At 48.7% G+C, this 21541-nt stretch overlaps 4 protein-coding genes across 4 annotated transcripts; 3 read left to right on the top strand and 1 right to left on the bottom strand.

Moving 5' to 3' along the window:
• Window positions 1-1904: 1904 nt before the first annotated feature.
• Window positions 1905-6924, top strand: F4812DRAFT_451999 (PXA domain-containing protein; the record flags this gene model as incomplete). The annotated part of the gene is made up of 2 exons (XM_047936284.1): window positions 1905-1917; window positions 3689-6924. The coding sequence occupies 2 exons, from the start codon at window positions 1905-1907 to the stop codon at window positions 6922-6924; spliced, it is 3249 nt and encodes a 1082-aa protein (XP_047788312.1).
• Window positions 6925-7461: 537 nt separating this feature from the next.
• Window positions 7462-12549, top strand: F4812DRAFT_92107 (Hydantoinase B/oxoprolinase-domain-containing protein). Its single transcript, XM_047939543.1, has 2 exons — window positions 7462-10291; window positions 10372-12549. The coding sequence occupies exons 1-2, from the start codon at window positions 7998-8000 to the stop codon at window positions 12173-12175; spliced, it is 4098 nt and encodes a 1365-aa protein (XP_047788311.1). The 5' UTR covers window positions 7462-7997; the 3' UTR covers window positions 12176-12549.
• Window positions 12550-13823: 1274 nt separating this feature from the next.
• F4812DRAFT_92079 (Metallo-dependent hydrolase) lies at window positions 13824-16262 on the top strand. Its single transcript, XM_047939542.1, has 4 exons — window positions 13824-13858; window positions 13991-14021; window positions 14199-14398; window positions 14503-16262. The coding sequence occupies exons 3-4, from the start codon at window positions 14260-14262 to the stop codon at window positions 16077-16079; spliced, it is 1716 nt and encodes a 571-aa protein (XP_047788310.1). The 5' UTR covers window positions 13824-13858; window positions 13991-14021; window positions 14199-14259; the 3' UTR covers window positions 16080-16262.
• Window positions 16263-17585: 1323 nt separating this feature from the next.
• F4812DRAFT_92006 (NAD(P)-binding protein) lies at window positions 17586-19524 on the bottom strand. The gene is made up of 3 exons (XM_047939541.1): window positions 18969-19524; window positions 18294-18915; window positions 17586-18224 (listed from the first exon to the last, which is right to left on the bottom strand). Exons 1-3 carry the CDS (start codon window positions 19089-19091, stop codon window positions 18004-18006), a joined length of 966 nt encoding a protein of 321 aa, XP_047788309.1. The 5' UTR covers window positions 19092-19524; the 3' UTR covers window positions 17586-18003.
• Between the last annotated feature and the right edge of the window lie 2017 nt (window positions 19525-21541).

Below are 21541 nucleotides of genomic sequence, written 5' to 3'. Positions count from 1 at the left end.
AGGATGGCTTGTTATCCGCGTACCACGTCGAATATAGTCTGTGATACGAGATTATCTGTATACCTACCTAGTGCCTTTTTGACCTCGCCCGGTCGCCCTACTTCTTAGTTGCTAGCTCTCCGATAATACAACGATTTTTCATGGTGACTTTTCTACTGTGTTGTGGTACCTGACTGGCTACCTAAGGTAGCTAGCTTGAGTTTATACAGGGAAGATCTAACACAGTAATCTTAGATGTACGTATGGAAAGGGGTATAAGGGAAAAGAAGAAGAATAGTAATGCAATATATGTCATATCGCTTAGATATTCAAGGGGAGGGATTGTTTCTAATTTCGTAGTGTGATTACGTCGGTCCTAGGTTTGTCATCGAAGTACCCGAGCGTCTGGACCGAAAGGATAGCTCGGAGCTGGGACGGGAAGATAGCTCCCGCTCTTCCGTCCCGCGACGGTGAAGCCTCGGTATCGGTAGCGGATAGTGGAGGGTTGAACAGGTAGTGCGAAGTTGCTGGTGTGGAAGAGGAAAGAATGAAGACGCCTTGAGCTTCGGGTACTATACTATAGCAAGAGAAGAAGACCTACGCATGAGGGTGTATATCGATTACTACTGGCAAACAAATAGTTTATTATTGTTATAATACCCGAGAAGCGTGACACCATCGCAACATCTTCGTAGTTCATTAGCATTGGGGGTCTCGTCTCTACACTGTCGTAGTCATTCGCACGTGAGTAAAGGAGGGCAAAATGACTTGCCAAGCCAGCAGCAGCACCTCGGTCAATTGCCCATGCTCTGGAGTCTGTATATTGCTTCCCTTCCCCTGTGAATTGCTCCATATTCGTACCGCGGTTACCACCTAATCAGATCAAGTTATCTGATCTAATCGAGAAGTCAAGGACTCATTGACCGACCTGTTCCGTATCCAGCCCGTAGGTACCGGGAAAGTCGAGCAAACATCGCAAAGTTGGGATAAATTACACTCGTATTCGACATCTAACTGGTTAAACAACCATCCCGACTTCCCCTGGGGCCTGATCTGCTTCTCATCAAGGATATTTTTTTTTTTAAAAAAAATGAGCTTGGCTTTGGGTGGGATCGGAGTTCCGAGGAGAGCATCTGTTGCTACTTTGTTTGATCAAGTTAATCTGGACATTGCCAATATGTTTGCGTCGAAAACGAAAGGCCTCTTGGCAGTTCAGTCTCGTATCGGAAAGTCCAGATGTATACAAGGAAGATTGGTATCCGATGTGACGGGTATCTATATTACCTGTTATACCCACGGGTCCTGGATCTCGGGATTGATTCTTATTAAGTTCTCCATCGGCATGGACTGTTTCTACATACATCTAGGTCGAAGCCGACCGAGCGGATGTTCCCTTTCACATGCTCTCCACTCGCTGCCATGACAAGAACTATACCGAGGCCAGAACAGGCAGTAGCCCTTGGCTCACTGAGTCCCTTGACCTGGGTATACGAGTTCGGAGCCTATAAAGCTCTAAGTTGGGTTCTCGCGGACAGTGGGCCTAGTAAGTTGACGTGCCCCTAAATAAAGTACGCTGAGCCGACATATGATGTTTGGATATATATAAGTTGTAATGGTGAGTTCATTGAGAGCCTACGCGGCTTCATATATAAATACGTTGATGGGCAGTCACACTTATTCTTATGACTTGATGGAAACGCTTGATTGACGGGGCTTAAATGAAAAGGAAAAGGCAAGTCTTGGTCTCGAAGTCCTGAAGTTTCCCTCAAAAGCTATAGATCACGGCAATACGATAATGGTATAGTCTAGATGCTTTCTCATAAGTTAGATGATGGAAGTTGAGGACATGGATAAGGCTACACGTACAAGCTTCCATCCCTTTTAGTGTTTTGTTTAGGATATAGAGTTCTTTACTAAGACGGTTCATGGACACATACCGCAAGAATCCAGACTGCACAAGGGTCGCGTGGGAATTGGTCCTGAAATAGTAATTCTAGAAAGCTCAAGAGAGCGTGGGTATCAATTATGTCGAAATGACCGAGAATCCTGCAACGGACCGGTAGAAGATAGCCTAATTAACAGCTTGACCCTCCTATGGTGGTAGGAAAACGGTAGGTAGATATCTAACGTATTTGTAGGCATATGAGGGAGCATATGAGGGAGATGCTGAGAGTAGTGCCGGAAATGGAGACAATGAACACCATTACCTGTAAACCACCCTGTAATACCTAACAGGCTTTAGTCCTCTTCATCCTCCTCCTCCTCTTCTTCTTCTTCCTCTTCGTCTTCGTCACTGGTTGCCTCGATATTCGCCTTTGCCTTCTTGCTCTGGGGTTTGACCTTCTTCTCGTGCTTGGCCTTTACTGGCGATTTGGGAGCGGCAGCAGCAGCGCCTAAAATGTCAGGTGTGTCATGTCCCTTGTCTCGCAGTTCGGTGTTGATGGAAGGGATGGCCTCGAGGAGTTTATTGTATTGTTCGGGAGTCAACATGATGCCCTGTACTATGATAAGCAAATCGAATGGCCGAAATACGTGTTTCTCTCCCCCCTCCCCACTAGCTACAATAGCTTACCTTCTTTCCTGGCTTAAGGGCGCCAGAAGCATCTGTGTAGTACTCGCGGATGTTGACGAATGTCTTGCCCTTGAAACTGCTGACAGTGGCTCTACGAGTGCCGCCCAGCTTTGAAATAGGTTAGCGATGAGGACCAAAAGTGATAGGATAATAGAATAACATACACTCCAGAAAGGGTTGCCATCATCGTCTTTGCCGGTATCAGAGGTCTTGGCCTTCTTTGCGGGCTTGGACTTGGACTTGCTGCTTGACTTGACTTCCTGCTCGCTCGAAACATCATCGTCTTCGTCCTCGTCGCGACGCGATCGCTTAAGGATCTTAGTACGACCCATATTGATATTTCCAGGTACCTAGAGATGGTAATTGAGGAAGGTGTGAGAGTCAATTAAAGGAAAGGGAAAATAAAGATGATATTATGGACAAACGCAGAATGTGGTGGGGGTTGCGACTTGTCGCGTCAACGAAATGCTGGAAGTGCTTTGAAGACGCGCCTTAGGTACAGGCAGGTAGGTACCTACCTAGTCCTAAGGTAGTGTGTACTTGTTCACTGAAGTACCTCTGACGGTACCTAACCTATACCTAGATAAGTTCAGTACTGGGAGTTATTGCGTGTCTGATTGGCTCTATACCTGTTATAGTTAGTGTTACCAGGTACCTGCAGGTTCCCACATCCAACATCTCTCTAAAACTTTAAGATATGGAAACGTTTACTATATTCGTAAATGTACTTCCCACCAAAAAGGCTATGGCAAAGTACATTCGAACTAAGCTGGGATGAAACATCCCATATCGAACGTTGAGGCAAGAGTATTTTAGGTACCTATTGTACATGACAGATGTTTAGGGAACCCCTAACTTCTAAAAAGAATCCCGTTGCCAAATATATCTTTCACGATTTTGTCAACTCTATAATCCAGAACGTTTTCGAACGCACAGTCAGTCTACAGACAACCAAGGACCATTAGGTACTCAATTAATTACCGTGTTTAATACTTACCTACCTACTTAGGTATATAATATTAATCAATACTTTTCTACTTCGCATTCTATCATCTTGTTATAAATACAATGCGCCCACTACCATCGCCCATAAACGTCTAATACAATACACCAGCAAATCCCTAATGAATACCACAGACGATGCGCGACTCGGCGCCGTTCCCGCCGTGTCGCAAGATGAGACGAAAATAGATTCGAGCAAATTACCTGTAGAGAGATCCGGCGATACCATACAAAGCCACCCAACAAGTCCAAAAAAACAAGATATACCTAGATCTTCTAGTTCCCAACAAGATGATATCGTCACTAAGGTGCTGCAATTTCTTTCCACTGCAACGCCTACAACCCTTGCGGCTATCACGTTTGCGCTCGTCGCCGTGACGTACTTTGTCCTCGGCCAGATTGGCCTAGTATTGATTGGAGCTGTCGGTGGCATTACACTATTCGTGTCATGGGAGACCCGACATCCCGAAGCGTCCCGGGCCGTCCGAGGCGAAAAAGGTCACGAATTCTTGGAACGTATATTGAAAACGACGCAAACAAGAGAGGGTTTGGAGACTGAAGAGATTGAAAAGAATGCCCAACTTCTAGCTCGAAGTTTTGACGACTTCCAACCAGAAACACGAGAGGCACTTATTAGCCTTGTCGATGCCATTGTTCGCGACTATGTGGATTGGTGGTACGGGCCTATCGTCCCATCTGACAAGTCATTTCCTCTCTCTTGTAGAAGGGTACTAATTAACTTCTTGCTAACCGTCTCAAATCAATTGGGTCGCAAGCGACCTGCCGATGCCTTCGTCGACTTCTTAACTCACACGTGCTCCATCATCATTGTCTTTATATCCGAGATGGCTCATGCTTACTCAGAGCTTCCTTCTGATACGAACTTAACTGCGGCAGATGCTGTCTATAATTACCTTGCGTCGAATACTGAAGCGCCGTTGTCGAATTTGCTTAACCAGAGGCAACAGGCAGGGAAGTTTAAGATGGTGGCTGAAGACTTGCTCGGCTTCCTAGATAGGTCGGCATATGATTGTGACCCTGCTCGAATCTTCTTGAGAGAGATCCTCTCAACAATCATTCTCGAAGGTACTTTACAAACATGCTCTAAAGCCGAATGGATCAATGGTTGGATTGTGTATCTCCTCGAATCTGGAGAAACAGACTTTTCGCAAGCCATCGACGACGCGATACAAGATCAAAAAGCCTTCGGTGACGTTGACGGCAACGTGGGAAATATTGGTCTTTCTAAGGGTAACCGCAACTCGTACGAAATGGATCGGGCGCGCCGCAAAGAGGCAGTGCATAAGAAAAAGCTATCAAAAGCTGACGAAGAAATGGAAAAGGCTATGGAAGAAATGAAAAGACTCAACGAGATGATTGCCGAGGCTGACAAGTCGAAGTCGGTATCAAATGAGAACCGCACGGAAGCCTCTGATCTCCTTGATAGTGCTATGGAGAAGAACGCCAAGGAACTTGACTTGAAGCTCGAGGAAACCCCAAACAGAAATTCCTTAGAGAAACCGAAAGGCTCTAGCCCAAGCTCTAGGGGTACATCTATAAACTCAAAAGCACAGAATGTCGAAGACAAGGAAGAATCCCTCAGATCTCCTATTTCCCTCAGGTCGCCTATAGAGCTGTCAAACCATAATTCGTCACCGTCTAGCAGAAAAGGTGACCAGGCGGCTCGTAGGTTTACGAGCTTTGATCAAATCGTTCCGCCAGCGAAGGAAGAGCTAGAAGAAAGCGACTCACGCAGCCCTCCCCCCCTTACGTTACATAATGCTACTATTACTATTCACGACGACACGGGGAACGATAAAGGCCGGCTTCGTGGCAAGCCTTCCTGGGAGTATCTTATCCAGATTGAACCTGCAACTTCTCATCATCCTGGCTGGATGATAATGAAGACGTACCCTCAGTTTGAGAGTCTCCATGAGAGTTTGCGACGAATTGCAGCCATCTCTGGGTCGACGGCTTTCCTGGAGGCTTTCGCTAACTTTCCGAGCTGGAAGGTGCATACAAGGACGTCGTTGCGCGGTGAGATTGAGCGATACATGAGGACAGCTTGCGCAGAGAAAGCACTGGCCGAATCAGAAGCCTTCAAGCGTTTTCTAGACAAAGGCCAAGAATCCCGAACGAACGCGAGCAAGGGTTTCTCCTTCGAATCAGTAGGGAAAGGTGTGCTCGATGTTATCCAAAATGCACCCAGAGGAGCTTTAGATAGTGGAAAAGTAGTGGTTGGCGGAGTTACCGGCGTCTTTGGCAACATTGGACTAGGACCAAGGAAATCAACTACTTCTTCCTTGAACGAGCAGCAAACTAAAGAAGCTAGTAATACGAAAAGCCCACCAAGCATGCGGCCATTGTCAATGCCAGTTCTCCCACGGATGGATAGTACCCCGTCGGTGAATGGGTCAGCAAAAGCCAGAGACAGTCTAGACAGCCAAAGATCGTCCGTTACCTCGGCGCAGCCCGGCAAAGTAGCTCCTATGGAACGGCGTCCCAGCATTCAAGTAGACGTGGATCAAGAAGGCCTTCATCCTGCGAGAGCGGATCGTTGGGAACGGAACTCGATCAGTGCGGCAAGTAGTAGAGCGCATAGCCGCGCTTCAAGTGCTGTAGCCTTGCGCTCTCCGATACGATCCCCGGTGCGATCTCCATCCGAATTAAGCTTTACTAATATTAAACTGCCGCCCCCGCCGGATGAGATTACAGACGACTACGGATCACCCGTAAGCACTCGTTTGAGTGTTGATGGAACCCCGCGGTCAATGCCCACTCCGAACGGTCATTCGTCCGCCCGGTCATTTAACTCGAGTCAGGATAAGCTACCACAAGCGAACGGACCAGGCAAGCGACCAACTAAACAGTACGCGCCACTTTCGGAGCAGGAGACTCGCGTAGCGGTTGAACTTCTTTTTGCTGTGATTAACGAGCTTTACACGCTATCATCGGCTTGGAACATTCGAAGGACACTTCTAACGGCAGCGAAATCATTCCTTCTGCGGCCAGGAAATCCGTCGCTTATGTCTATTCAATCACTGGTACAGGAGTCCGTCCTTGAGGCGAACTTGTCGGATAGTGGTATCGCTTCTCACCTCCGAAAAATCCGAGAGAATGCTTTACCTACAGAAGAAGAACGAAAGGCATGGCCAAAGGAGATGTCGATAGAAGAAAAGGAGGAGCTGAGGGTTAAAGCCAGGAAGCTGTTCATACAGAGCGGCGTTCCTGGTGCTTTAATGGGGATCATGGGGCAATCCGCTACAAGCGAGGCCCTTGGGCGAGTGTTTGACTGCCTCCAGATCGAGGAGGTAGCCAGAGGCCTCTTTTTTGGTATCATGTTGCAAGCAGTGCGGGTTGTTACACACTAAGGTCGATTACTTGCCACGGACGTTTTGCACTTGAGAGGAAGCCAGGCGTATAATCAAAAAGGGGTATAGGGCATCGAAACGAATGTTTGGAACTGCGTACGACATCAGTACGGTTTGCCGCCGCGACGAGCGATGTATATGGATTTTCTCAATAGACCATCGATTTCAAGGCGTGTACGAGTATATGCGAAACGGGCGGTGTGATTACTTTGGAGTTTTAGGGGGAGAGTATGAACTTTCAAGAGAGGTTCAAAGGTTGGCGAAAAAGTCCAACGAATTGCATACGAAGTTTACAACATATTATTTGGAAATTATACACGAAGCAACGAGACTGAAGCAACGAGACTACCTACCTTGTTACTCCACTGGTGGAAGGAAATATAGGTGCTATTGAAGAATGAAGAATTTAGGCCATCCCATCCATTAGAGGAAATTCTATACTACCTACCTACCTATTCTAGATACCTACCTAAAGTAGGATTTATAATCATATTGATTCCGGTACATATAGCTGAATCTCCGTTATTGCTCCTATTGTGGGGATCGTGGGGGGCGGAAGGGGAAGTATACGTGGTAGGTATGTTGCGGGGTAGCGAAATAAGTCTATTATAGACCTATCATAGCACTGTTAAATCAGTCATTTTAGGGAGAATTACAGTGGGGGTGAGTCATTGTTATTTCATTCTTCACCTCCGTTACTATTATCTAGTGACGACATCGGCTCCGTCGTTAATAAATTCTTAACGTCTTCCTAATATTTCCGAATCCCTATTCTCGGACCCATGCCGTATCCACTCTCATCCTCCTCTATTCCTCTATACACTCACTAAAGGTACGCTTCTATTGGGTTTATATTCCTTGAGGTTACGAACATGATCCGCTGTCAGATCTTAAACTTACATATAAAAAATAATAAGAGCATCAATTTTGTAAGCTCCAACGGTTTCAAACAGGGTGTCGCTGCTCTCCGATGCCGCTAAACCTAGGTCTATAAGTTGCCAAACGTTCGAAGCTACGAAGTGCTATATTCCCTCTATCCATATTAGCCAGTTCCATCATTCATCCCATACAAGATGGGTTCTACTGAACAGAGAGATCGCGGTGTCCGTATTGCCATTGACCGGGGCGGTACCTTTACAGACTGCGTTGGAACCTTGAACGGAAAAGACGTTGTCATCAAGCTGCTCTCTGAAGATCCGGCCAACTACGAAGATGCGCCGCTGGAGGGCATCCGACGTATCTTAAGTCACTTCGAGGGACGGGAGATTCCTCGGGGTGAACCTCTGGACACCTCTAAGATCGACAGTATACGTATGGGGACAACGGTGGCGACAAATGCGTTGCTGGAGCGCAAGGGCGAAAAGATAGCCCTTGTCGTAACCAGGGGCTTCCGGGACTGTCTTGTTATCGGTAACCAGAGTCGACCCAAGATCTTTGACCTTGCTATCAGGAAGCCCGATGTTCTGTACGAGGAGGTCGTCGAGATAGACGAGCGAGTTACGCTTGAGGACTATGCTGAAGACCCGGAGCGGACAATCACTAAGGCCGATGCAAAGGCCGGGACGGCGGAAGCGCTGAAATCCGATTTAGTGTTAGGGCTCTCAGGGGAGACGGTCCGTATTTTGGAACGACCAGTGGAAAGCAAGATCAGAGACCAGTTGAAGAGCATATTCGACAAGGGCATCAAAAGCATAGCTGTGTGTCTAATGCATGGCTACACATTTCCGGACCATGAAGCCTTAGTAGGCAAGATCGCTACGGAAGTTGGGTTTAACCACATCTCGCTCAGCCACGAACTCATGCCCATGATTAAGCTGGTCCCGCGAGCGACAAGTGTTTGTGCCGATGCATATCTAACACCTGCGATTAAGAAGTACATCGCTGGCTTCCAGAAAGGATTTGTTGGTGGTCTAGGAACGCGGAGTGTCCTCCAAGAAAAAGGCAGCAAAGGTGCGAGGTGCGAGTTCATGCAGAGCGACGGTGGATTAGTCGACGTGGAGAAATTCACTGGATTGAAGGCTATCCTATCTGGTCCTGCAGGGGGTGTGGTTGGTTACGCTATTACAAGTTACGATGAGGAGACCAAGATTCCGGTAATCGGATTTGATATGGGCGGTACTAGTACCGACGTCTCACGTTATGGAGAAGGTCGATATGAGCACGTCTTTGAGACGACGACTGCAGGCGTTACGATTCAGTCACCTCAGCTCGATATCAACACTGTCGCTGCTGGTGGTGGAAGCAGACTTTTCTTCAAGAATGGTCTCTTTGTCGTCGGGCCCGAATCAGTGGGAGCTCATCCTGGCCCTGCTTGCTACCGCAAAGGTGGCCCTGCTGCAGTGACAGACGCGAACCTGTTCTTAGGTCGCCTGCTGCCCGAATTTTTCCCCAAGATTTTTGGCAAAAATGAGGATGAGGGCCTAGATTTTGAAGCGAGCAAGAAAGTGATCCAGGAACTCGCTGACCAAATTAACAAGGAAACTGGCAAAAATATGAGCTTGGATGAGGTAGCATACGGCTTCCTGACGATAGCAAACGAAGCTATGACACGGCCTATCAGGTCGATTACCGAAGCGAAGGGCCACGACTCTTCGAAGCACCGGTTGGCGACCTTCGGTGGCGCCGGCGGTCAGCACGCTGTTGCTATCGCAGAGGCTCTAGGCATTAAGCAGATATTAGTTCACAGGTACTCGTCAGTTTTATCCGCGTACGGAATGGCCTTGGCAGATGTTGTCGACGAGAGGCAAGAGCCAGACTCCACAGTATGGCAGGACAAGGGAGACGTTGTCAATGAACTAAAAGCTAAGATGGAAAAACTAAAAGAAAAGTCACGTAAGGCTCTGCGAGACCAGGGCTTCGAAGACAGCGATATTATCTTCGAAGAATATCTCAACATGAAATATCGTGGAACCGAATCAGCGCTCATGATTATTAAACCTGACGAGGAGAAGGCGAAGGCCTCCTATAACGGTGAGGACTGGGCTTTCGGCAAGGCCTTTGTGGACCACCATCGCTACGAATTTGGATTCACTCTGGATGACAGAGACATCATTGTAGATGATGTCCGGGTTCGCGGTATCGGGAAAAGCTTCAGATACCAGGACAAGACTGTAGATCAGCAGTTAAGAGACGTCAAGCGGCAATCTGTTGGTGACCAGAAAGCGCATGGCAAGTCTCAAGTTTACTTTGAAGGCGGCCGACTGGAGACGCCTATCTATAAACTGGAGGATCTATCTGTTGGTGACGAAATCAACGGACCGGCCGTACTCGCGGACGGCACACAAACTATTGTTGTGACTCCAAAGGCGAAGGCGCTAATTCTAGAAACGCATGTCATTATTGACCTAGAAAAGAGCAGCAAGGATGAGTGAGCTTCGCCCTTTTTTTTTTTTTTTTTTTTTTTTTTTCACAAGTCGAAAACTGAAGATAGGCTAACACGTAAATCAGCTCCAATAAGAAGGATTCCTCTGAACGAAAGGCCGATCCCATTCTGCTGAGTATCTTCGGCCATCGTTTTATGGCTATTGCAGAGCAAATGGGCCATGCGCTGCAAAAGACGAGCGTGAGTACAAACGTGAAAGAGCGTCTTGACTTCTCGTGCGCTATATTTGACGCCTCCGGTGGACTCGTGGCTAATGCACCGCATTTGCCTATCCACTTGGGATCTATGTCGACTTGCGTCAGGACGCAAGCCGAGATCTGGGAGGGTAAGCTCAAAAAGGGAGATGTAATCATGTCAAATCACCCGTCATATGGTGGTACGCATCTGCCAGACATAACTCTTATCATGCCTGCCTTTAATAAAAAGGGGGACAAGATTTTATTTTACGCAGCGTCAAGAGCGCATCATGCAGATATCGGCGGAATTACCGCAGGCAGTATGCCACCTCTTTCGCGGGAATTATTCCAAGAGGGTGCGGCGATAGAGAGCGAGAAGATTGTCAGCGAGGGTAAATTTAACGAAAAGAGAATCACGGAATTACTTTACGATGAACCAGCAAAATATCCTGGCTGTAGTGGAACCAGATGTTTGGCAGACAATATCAACGATCTCAGAGCGCAGGTATCTGCGAACCAAAAGGGTATCTCCTTAATCGAAGGCCTTATTAATGAGTACGGCGAAGACACTGTACAATTCTACATGGTTAGCATTCAGAACAACGCAGAGCTCTGCGTCCGGCAATTATTAAAGAAAGTCTACAAAAAGTTCGAAGGGAAAGACCTGTCTGCAGTGGATTACATGGACGACGGAACGCCAATTCAGTTACGCGTCACCATCGACCCTGAAAAGGGAGAGGCAGAGTTCGACTTCGAGGGTACGGGGCCTCAGATCTACGGTAATGTCAATGCGCCTGAAGCCATTACGTACAGCGCTATCATCTACTGTCTGCGCTGTCTGATTTCCGAAGACATCCCTCTAAACCAGGGCTGCCTTAAACCTGTCAAGGTCAAAATTCCACCCAAGTCACTCCTGTCGCCGTCGACGGGCGCTGCAGTGGTAGGTGGCAACGTATTGACCAGTCAGAGGGTTACGGATGTTATATTAAAAGCATTCCAAGCGTGTGCTGCCAGCCAGGGTTGCTGCAACAACCTGACGTTCGGGTTCGGAGGAAACGTCTCGGGAGAGAAAGAAGTCAAGGGCTTCGGGTACTACGAGACGATCGCAGGTGGAAGCGGTGCGGGTCCGGACTGGGAAGGCACTAGTGGCGTCCACGTACACATGACGAACACGCGCATTACCGACTCTGAAGTGTTCGAGCGACGGTATCCCGTCCTTCTACACGAGTTTTCCATCCGCAAGGGATCGGGTGGTAACGGGCAACACCGTGGCGGCGACGGAGTTATCCGCGACATCGAATTCCGGATCCCTATCCAATGCTCGATCCTCAGCGAGCGACGAGTCTACCGACCTTACGGCCTGGCCGGTGGCGAGGACGCCGAGTGCGGCCTCAATATCTGGGTGCGTCGCGTGCAAAAGGCCCACCCGGAGAAGGACCTCGCCACGCAAAGCGCGCACGCGTCGCAGCAGGACGGCAAGGACGACGCCGAGTACGAGGTTCGCTATATCAACTTGGGCGCCAAGAACAGCGCTCCGATGAAGCCCGGCGACCACATCATCGTCAAGACGCCCGGCGGAGGGGGCTGGGGCAAGGTGGGGGGCGAGAAGATTGAGAGGCTGCGGAAAGATCACACGGAGGCTTGGAGGAAGGGGAGCCATTCCGCCAGGGAAGATACTGCTTTGCAAGCTTAGGGTGGCTTGGCTCAGGGGGCTATAGATAGAAGAAGCTATCTTTCCCTGTATGTACCCAATGTATCTAGGTCGGAGGTATGTATTGTATCTAACAGGTAGGATAGATAGTCTAGATATGAGAAGCATAAAAAAGAAAACACGTTACTCCTTCAAAACCCCTTCACCCCAACCCCCCCTTTTTTGACGCGCGTCGTAGGGGGGTATTCGTAGAAGTAGGCAGTTTTCTTGGTGATGCTATACCCCTATCTTATTTAAGTCGCGCCGCCTATAGATCCTAACTTCTCCTTACCTTACGTACCTAACCTGTTATTACACGGGGCCATTACCTGTCTACCAGGCACCTAGCATCTAGGAAGGTAACCAAATATGTAACTTTGAATGCGAGATTAGTAGGTAGATACGCCGTAGTACAACCATGTTATGTTATGTACCAGGTAGGTAGGTAGGTATGTGCCGACCAGCTTTGGAAAGGGCTTTCCGATTTCCTTGGGAGAAACATATTAATACTCACGTACCATGGCGTAGGGGAAGTGAAGCGATAAGCGCTTAGCTGGCGAACGGCAGGGTGTGTTTTCTTCTCGTCTTCCGAGGCGGGCGTGGTAAGCCAGCGTAGTAGCTAGGTATGTTGGCGGAACGGGCACGAAGCGCGAGGCGCGAGGCGTAACCGCGGCGTGTGTTGATACGCAGATATGCACTTGGATGGCTCGGCGATTCAGGGGGGTGGAGGGTGGATTGGATTGGATGTTGGGAGGATCTGCTACTGAGTTCGACGTTTTGGGAAAGGGGTAGGGTAGGAAGGGTAGGAAGGGAAGTCGGATACGGGATTTGTTTGGGGGGCTCGATGGAGGAGTAGCAAGCGCCCCCAAATTTGTGGTGATATTTTTGCTTGGAAATATCTAAGGTTCACTCGGAGAGAATGCTTAGTCTACGGAGGACTTGATAATCACTCAGATATCAATTCCTTGAACTAAGCGAGTAACCCCAGCTTCCCCAACGAAGACTCGGAATTACAACACTAGGTACCTACCTAACCTAGGTTAGGTTGTCGATACTACTCGATGCCGATGCCTAGCAAGTATGACTCTTGCCCGGTCTGCTTACATGTCGCATTAGCTTCGCAGCCGTAGACGATAATGGTAATTTGATCCCGGTTCCCGGTTACCCAGGTCCCCCGGGGGGTCCGGAGTTGAGCCCGACGATCTCCGGCGGCCGATGCGGGTCTGCCAAGCCTGACTTCCGTCTGAAGTGACATGTTATCTTACAGTGGGGAAATGGCGTAGTACCTATAGTATAATCCCATTGTTATTTTTAATTGGAAATACTATGTAGGTAAGTACTTAATATGTAATGAAAAGGGCGTTAAGACATCGGGATTTAGGAGGTAAACATGGAAGAAGAAAGTACCTAACCTAAGGTACTAATGTACCTCTCTGTAAACCGTAGGACGAGACGGACCGCTAAAATCCGAATTAGCGAGGGATCCATCCATTGTAAGCTCAGCCATTGGCGGGGCCCGTGGGGTAAAGTACCTTCCCCAGCTTAGCTTAGCTTTCGAGGTACCTAAACTTTGCCTTTACGATAACGTTTTGACGGCATCGGACGGGGGACGGAAGCTTTCCTTAGCTCTTCATCTTTTTTCCAACTTGGGCGATTCCCGTGAATAGGGAAGACGCCATTGCCTAGGTTAGGTACGTATCGTATCTTACTTAGCAAGTCACTTCTACCTTAAGTTAGTAAGGATAGGAGGTACCTAACCTAACCTAAGTTCCAATTAGTTTGAGATCTATAATAGACGGGACTCAGGTACAAATCTAGGGAGTCATCGATGGTTATTATATAAACTGAAGTTTGTCCCATCCCATCCCGTCTACTCTCCTCTCCTCTCCTCTTCTCATTATTTAGGTTAGACACCTCCTTATATGCTTTACCTCTTCCTATCAATCCGACCTTCTTTTATAAAACTACCAGACCCCCCTAATTTCTGGTTTAGTACCTTACTAACGTACTCAATATAAACAAAAAGGAAAAAGGGATATCAGATTACCTAGGTACCTAAGGTAGTTAGGTACCTAACATAAAACAAGATGAATCCCCAAAATATATACACCGACGACGAGTGGGAAGAGGTCTCCCAGGATCTTCCCAAGGAGGCCGATCCTTTTATTCAGAAGTATCTGCAAGGTCGCGAGGCGCTTATAGCCGAGGAGAATAAGGAACGCAGCGGTAAGTATATTCCCCCCCTTTATTTTATTTTAACTTATTCTATTTTGTTTTGTTTTATTTTATATCTTATTCCCCTCATCTAACACAAGAAAAAAAAAACTCAGATGCCTCATTTAAAAAGAACCTCTCCCCCATCGCCAAGCGCGCCTGCGCCATCGCGGCCCGCATCCGGGAGGAGGAGAAGAACACGGTGTGGACGCCGCAGCTGGAGGACGCGCTGGCGCGGGAGGCCGACATCGTCGTGCACCCGGGGATGATGTTCTCGCTGTCCAAGGCCCGCATGGAGCGCACGAAGCTGTGGCGCATCGTCCGCCGCATGCCCAAGGGCGCCCTGCTGCACGCCCACATGGACGCCATGGTCGACTTCGACTTCCTCTTCCGCGTGCTCCTCGCCACCCCCGGCATCCACCTCGCCGCCGACAGGCCGCTCACCACGGACGAGGAGCGCGAGGACGCCAAGCTCACCTTCCGCTTCTTCAGGCAGCCGCGCACCGAGGGCAACCTCTGGAGCCCCGATTACAAACCCGATACCTTCGTCCTGCTTACCCAGGCCGCCGACGCGTTCCCCGACGGCGGGAAGGACGGGTTTCTGAAGTGGCTGTACGGGCGGTGCACCATCTCGCGGACCGACGCCGTGTCCCAGCACCACGGCGTCGACCACATATGGCAGAAGTTCGCCAAGTGCTTCCGGGTGGTCGGGTCCATGATCCACTACGAGCCCATCTTCCGCCAGTTTCTGCGGCGGCTCATGACCCTGCTCAAGGCGGACGGGATCAACTGGTGCGAGCTGCGCTTCTCGTGGGCCCTGGACTATTACAGGCAAGACAGTGAGACGCCCGAGTCCGACTACGGCGCCATGATGACGGTCATAGACGAGGAGGTGGCGCGGTTCAAGGAGACCCCCGAGGGAGAAGGGTTCTGGGGGCTGAGGATCATATGGGCAGCGCTACGATTCTTTCCGACGCGAGGCATCGTAGAGAATATGGAGCAGTGCATTGAGACTAAGATCACGCACCCTCACCTGATCGCCGGCTATGATCTGGTCGGTCAGGAGGACAGCGGCCGGCCCCTGCGCGACCTGCTGCCCGAGCTATTCTGGTTCCGCAAGCAGTGCGCCCAGGAGGGCGTGAACATCCCCTTCTTCTTCCACGCCGGCGAGTGTCTCGGGTCCGGCAACTCGACGGACCACAACCTGTTCGACGCCATACTCCTCGGGACGAGGCGCATCGGCCACGGCTTCAGCTTGTACAAGCACCCGCTGCTCATCAACCTGGTCAAGGAGAAAAAGATCCTGGTGGAGAGCTGCCCGATATCGAACGAGGTGCTCCGGCTCTGCGGCTCCGTCATGAGTCACCCTCTGCCTGCGCTGCTCGCGCGCGGGGTCGCCTGCTCGCTGTGCAACGACGACCCGGCCATGCTCGGCCAGGACACGGCCGGGTCCACGCACGACTTCTGGCAGGCGCTGCAGGGGTGGGAGAACCTAGGGCTAGCGGGGCTGGGGAGCCTGGCTGAGAACAGCATACGGTGGGCCGCGTTCGAGGACCAGTCTGCCGAGGAGTGGAGCAGGGGCATCAGAGAGGCGAGCACGGGAAGCGGGACCAAGGCGCAGAGGCTGAAGGAGTGGGAGATCGAGTGGGAGAAGTTCTGTGTGTGGGTCGTTGACGAATTCGGCGAAGATTAGAGAGGAAAGGGAAAAACGGAAAAGGGGGGGGGGGGGTAGTAAGTAAGCACAGGAGTTAGTTTGTTGGAGGAGGAGAAGGTTGCCTAGTGAAAATGGCGGAGAAACGAGCATAGAGGAAGGAAAAAGAAGGGTTACTGCGCCATTCGCGATGGGTCGAATCCTGCCACTCCCGAGATTGGTTTTCCGGTGGTACAGCTAAAGCGGGTGCCCCGCGGTTCAACACGAAGGATTCCAGAAGGGGTACCCGAGGGGGGAGGAAGAAAGAAAGGAAGAAAAAAAAAATTTCATTTAGGAAAATTGAGGCTCTGTGATATTAGTCCAACCAGAATCAGGGTTTGGTGATCGGCGGCATATGTACGTATGAGATGGGACGGAATGGTGTGGTGTATACGGGTATGCTCCCGTTAACTCGCAGCCCTAAGCAGTGCGACGGCGGCTTACCTGCAGATCTCGGTGACATTGACGTACGGCAGCGTAAGGCCAGAAGAGAGAAAAAAAACTTGTGGTTGCACGCAAGGGAAAGAAAGGGTAAAAAAAAGGACAAGTCGACCGCTTGCTTACTGGGGTGTCACGGAGGGTGTTTGATTAATTTACTTAAGGCTGAGTGTTAGAAAAGGCGGGATGACATGATGAGACGATGAGTTTACGCAGTAGGGTATGTGGTCAGGCCAAGGGCTGCAGGGACGAAGATCATGGCCGCTGTTTCAACACAGCACGACTTGCCTTGCCTTGTCTCCCTTTTCCATGTCCCTTCTCATAGGATATACCTACTTTAGGTAGGCACATAATCGTACCTAGGTAGGTAGGTAATCATAGATACACGAAATATGTGTAGATGCGTAATGTAAGTGAGCTTACGTATATGCTAAAGTCGTATGACGTTTTGCTCGTAGGCAACACTCCCTCTGCTCGTGTCCCGCCCATTCATGAGGCGCTCAATGAAAGGCTTAAGGGGAACGAACGCTGTCAAATGAATAGAAGAGAAAGGAAAAAAAAAAAAGTAAAAAATAATCTTAAAGTTTCTTGTCGCCACTTCGGAATTCGTATAAGCGGCACGGCGGGCAAAGTATTATAGGGTTAGCCGTTGCATAGCGAATTAAACAAATTATGAGGTACCTAAACCAGTAGTAAATGAAGAAAACAGGCGGCGCGGGGGGTAAAGTGGAATTTTTGCAACTGACCCGATTGTCTGGTAACGATTCGACGGGACGTTCTATTCTACGCCCCCCCCTTTAGGTTGGAGGGGCGGCAATGTATATGAATGGGGCGTAATACGCAGGTATAAGCAACATATGTACCCTATATGCAACCACTTACGCCTACGGGGACATCAACAATCAAGCCGTCGCGCTAGCGTGGCTTTGCCGTGCGTTTTTCTGTCTCACAAAGATCTCCAAGACATTTAGGGGGGGAGGCGGTTGAAGGGCGCGATATACGACTGAGGGTTTGAGACAAATGGGAATCCTCACCAAGTTTGTCGTTGCCGTTGCTACTGCTGGAAGAAGTCGGAAAACAAAGAAGACGTATATTGAACTGCTATTGCTCGACCAGCGACCAAGCAGTCAATGTAGATAGATAGGACAGGTAAGAGCGCTAAATGCTGATGTGCATACAAATTTGAATGCCGAAGGACAACCAAAAAAGAGTAGAAGATGAAGGAATACAAGAATAAGAGTTACAGATGTATCAATAGCCAAAAATAGACGTGCCCTTGCTTCTCAACTCAGCCGTGATGCTTACAAGATGGGGTCCTTATTATAATAGACCGACAAAATATAGTTGCTTGGAAATAGGGCCGCTGTAGATATAAAAACACCTAGCAGATCGTAAAGGGCTTGGCCATGGGTAGTAATAAAGGCGCAAAAGGAAACATCCGTAAAGATTGCTGGGTCTAGTTAGATCGTTTGCTGTCGACGAATGAATATCACTGTGCCGGGCCCCAAGTTTCGTATAGCCACTGTCGAAAGCTAGTTGGTTGTATGCCTACCGCGTCGTTCAAATTTGATTCTCCAAAGGCGTATCGTCCATCAGCAGTCTGTAGAAGATGCTGCATCTTGTACCATTTAACCTCGTCTCCGTTCTGCTCGTAGTAGCGAAGCCATTGCACAATTTCTTCGTATGGCCTACTGATAACGTTGAAGGCAACTATCATGTGTTAGGAACTCAACAAGAAAAAAAAAACCCCCCAAGAAAATTTAGAGCTTTGTCACTTACCTCCTCGAACTTCGCTGCAAATCTCTTGAAGTCTCTGAGTCGACAAGCGGCTGCCACGCATCCTAAATTCTCGCGGCCAACTATCGATTCCTAGCTCAACAGCAGCGGCAACAAATCGTGCCACATCAACCGCCGAAGTCATCACGACATACACCGGACGTCCCCGGGAGTCCGTTTCTGGTATCTCGGCAGCTCCAAGGCCTACATCTATCATGTAGTCTCCTTGGTTTCGGATCCGACAGCCGATGCCCATGTTGTATGATTGGAGACCGCCAGGGGCAAACCGTTCGTAGAAAATGCCGCATGAGAAAACAGTGTATCTCATCGAATAGTGTCTCGACTGGGACCAGTGTCGAAGCTGTTCCAAAGCCGTCGAAGAACCGTTGTCAAAAGGGTCAGTTCCTACCGGCGGCCTATGGCCTATGGCGCCTTCGAACTCTGAAGGCACGAAGCAGCGTACGCGGGCTCGTCGAGCCGCATCAATAAGGTTAAGTTGTTCCGCGCCCGAGATGGTGGATATCACAAGGTCAACACCCTGAAGAGCGAACTGGAGATCGTCAAGGTTCGAATAATCGACTACAGATACCTGGCAGTCGAAATTGGATTCTAGTTCCGGGTGCTCCTATTGATGAATTAGCCAGCCTTTAGTATTATGATTATTTATAGTTTTGTCACCTTTGTCGATAGCACGAGTATGGCGTAGGCAGTCCGAGATAGCTCCTGGACTAGAAGGGCTGCAAAGCCCCCAGCTCCTGCGATCGCAATTCGCATCATAGCCGTTGATGTCTTTCTACCCATGATCGAAGCGGTTTGCAAAGCTTATTAAATAAATAATATCGCAGAAGAGAGTATAATAGGGGCTTATGGCCAGGCTCGTCTACTTGAAGTCTGCCTTTACCACTTTTCGGCCGCTAAGGGTGTAGAAAATCTCGCACTGGCAAATTGCTACAAGGTATATACTTCAGTTTATTAGTACCGGAGATGCCTTGGTGAGTCAACCCCTGGGACTCGCGTTCTAAGTGGCGCACAGCGCAAAGGAACAGTCCGGTGTCACTCGAAATTCTGAAACTAGCAGGAGACAGCCGAGTGGGCGAGCCAATTCTCAAGCGCCTACGGCTTTCCAAGATGGAGGACGCCGAAAGATTCAGAGAGGGGTTCTTTAGGCAAGTTTAGGTAGGTGATTTCCACGAGATACGCATCTCCAGTTCGACTCGGCTCGTCCAAATGGTCAGAATGGACACAACTGAGCCGTGGGATGACCTCTGAACAAGTGGGCCCTGATACAAGTATATTATAACCTTGGATCCTGAGGGGATGCCGTGCGGAGATGGGCGATCTAATCCGGCTCCTTTTAGAGACTTCTCGAGTACTACCAACAGACTCGTGCCAGCTTTAACAGTAGCAGTGGGTGTATTCCCGGCAAGGGTTCGTACGAACTCCTCCTGCAATATCCCTTAATGGTAAAGCCGCGTCCACATCTATGTCTAGTGATTTTCTGTATGGTCGGTGTAGTCCATCTAGATCGAAGTGATAGTCAGTGCTGCCTAAGAGAATGAAGATGCTGACCCGCATATTTGAGTAAGTACTGTAAGTCGGGTAGGCGTCATTTCGTCTTCAGAGTCATTCGGTAATGACCCAAGGTCGTTAAAGTACCTACGCTACGGCCTATAGTAGGTTGCTGCATGGTGTTCCACTATCTGGGCTGCATTTTAGAGACCCGGGGACGGAGATGTGTAAGGGGTGTGAGCAAAAGACGGCTTCGGTGAGCTTTAGGGTGCGTGTTCCACCAATGGCTAAACAGCATTGGAAAATTCGTAATAACAGCTGGGGAGGTGTGGCAGACGAATTAGAATCAAGCAAGGAGAGATGCCTGAATCTCCGATAGAAAGGGTTACAAGTCTCCATCACCGTGCCGGGTGGGAAGCGCTGTAGACCCTTGACATACATGCTAAGGAGTAAGGCGATGTCCTATAACATACAACCCCAGAATAGTAAGACAGACGATTAGAAAAGAGCGATTGTGAAGCTATGTTCACACATGTGTATATATGCTTACTCACTAATACATGACTTAGCAAGATCAAGTGATAGCATGTATTAGAAGGCAATATAGTATTTACCACGCAGGGCAGTCCAAATCCTGGTGCTTAGAACTCTCACCGAAGAATCTGGAATCTAGAATAAGGAACCTAGAATCCGGAATAGTGAAATGCTAGAGCATACCTAGGTAACCTAAGGTATATTAGGATATGCCTATGACACGCCGATGACATGCCTATGGTGATGATACTTAGTCCAGAAGAGACAATATGGGCACACCCACGAGTCAGCCCATAGTAGAGAGAGTAGGCATAGTAAAAAGAGTAGGGAGCGGGCCGTTGTTAGTCGAAGGAGTTGGGACAGTCCGCGGGCCACGCGCCGGTTGGCAGATCAATAATGAGGGCTCCCTAAAAATACCAGAAGGGAAGAGAAAAAATCGAGTTGGGGGCGACCCATTGGCACATGTTCGAGCTTGTCAAGCTTGTCGTGCATGAAGAATAGGCTGCTTCTGGGTCGTGGGTAAGCCCTTAAGACTCTGAAGCCTGGTAATGGTCTGCGGCTCTATCCTAAATTGAGGTTGATTCAGGGTATGTTGGGGGCCGAAACGAGTTGGAATTGGGAAAAGCGAGTATCGTCGCACGGATCAGGTTTAGGGGAACCGCGGCTCCACGACAGCACAGGTGAGGTAATCAGCAACCTCCGATTGCCTTTTATAGGTACCTAGCCTTTAACCTTCTTTTCTACAATACCTAGGTACCTCTAACGCTCCACTGCAGAGACTTACCTAGTAACATTAGCTACTAGGTACGCGTACCTGTGGCACATGTAATACCTTATTTAAGTCACTTAAGAGGTACGTATCGTATTGTACAATACCTAATAAGGTTGTGTAAGTTCAGCTTTTGTACTTGGTTAAAGCCTTTTAAGAAAAAAAAAAAGAATATTGTTACATCGTTTAACCACCACTTAAAACCCTACGGTGTGTTACCTTGAGTATTGTAATCTCCTTTTAATATTTCTCATCTTAAGACAATTTAAAAGATTAGTTTCCCTTTTTTCCTAAAAAAAAAAAAAAAAAAAAAAAAAAAAAAAAAAAAAAAAAAAAAATAAAAAGAAAATATTAAAAGGAAATTTAAGTTGGATTGAAAAAACCAAATTTAAATTTAAAAAAAAAAGAACAAAGAGTATAAATAAAATTTTTTGGAAAA

The sequence above is a fragment of the Daldinia caldariorum genome, assembly GCF_022478825.1.
Source record: "Daldinia caldariorum strain CBS 122874 unplaced genomic scaffold F4812scaffold_13, whole genome shotgun sequence".
In the NCBI taxonomy this organism is placed as follows: domain Eukaryota; kingdom Fungi; phylum Ascomycota; class Sordariomycetes; order Xylariales; family Hypoxylaceae; genus Daldinia; species Daldinia caldariorum.
The sequence above is the reverse complement of the archived record's forward strand: the minus strand, read 5'-3'. Positions and strand labels throughout refer to the sequence as shown.

What these genes read in the sequence shown, in the direction of transcription:
- F4812DRAFT_92006 (XM_047939541.1), bottom strand. Translation starts at nt 19,091, where the DNA reads ATGGGTAGAAAGACATCAACGGCTATGATGCGAATTGCGATCGCAGGA. An exon ending in TACTCGTGCTATCGACAAAG is followed by an intron (nt 18,916 to 18,968) that starts GTGACAAAACTA and finishes ATTCATCAATAG; the next exon opens with GAGCACCCGGAACTAGAATC. An exon ending in TTGCAGCGAAGTTCGAGGAG is followed by an intron (nt 18,225 to 18,293) that starts GTAAGTGACAAA and finishes AACACATGATAG; the next exon opens with TTGCCTTCAACGTTATCAGT.
- F4812DRAFT_92107 (XM_047939543.1), top strand. Translation starts at nt 7,998, where the DNA reads ATGGGTTCTACTGAACAGAGAGATCGCGGTGTCCGTATTGCCATTGAC. An exon ending in GAAAAGAGCAGCAAGGATGA is followed by an intron (nt 10,292 to 10,371) that starts GTGAGCTTCGCC and finishes CACGTAAATCAG; the next exon opens with CTCCAATAAGAAGGATTCCT.
- F4812DRAFT_92079 (XM_047939542.1), top strand. Translation starts at nt 14,260, where the DNA reads ATGAATCCCCAAAATATATACACCGACGACGAGTGGGAAGAGGTCTCC. An exon ending in GGAGAATAAGGAACGCAGCG is followed by an intron (nt 14,399 to 14,502) that starts GTAAGTATATTC and finishes AAAAAAACTCAG; the next exon opens with ATGCCTCATTTAAAAAGAAC.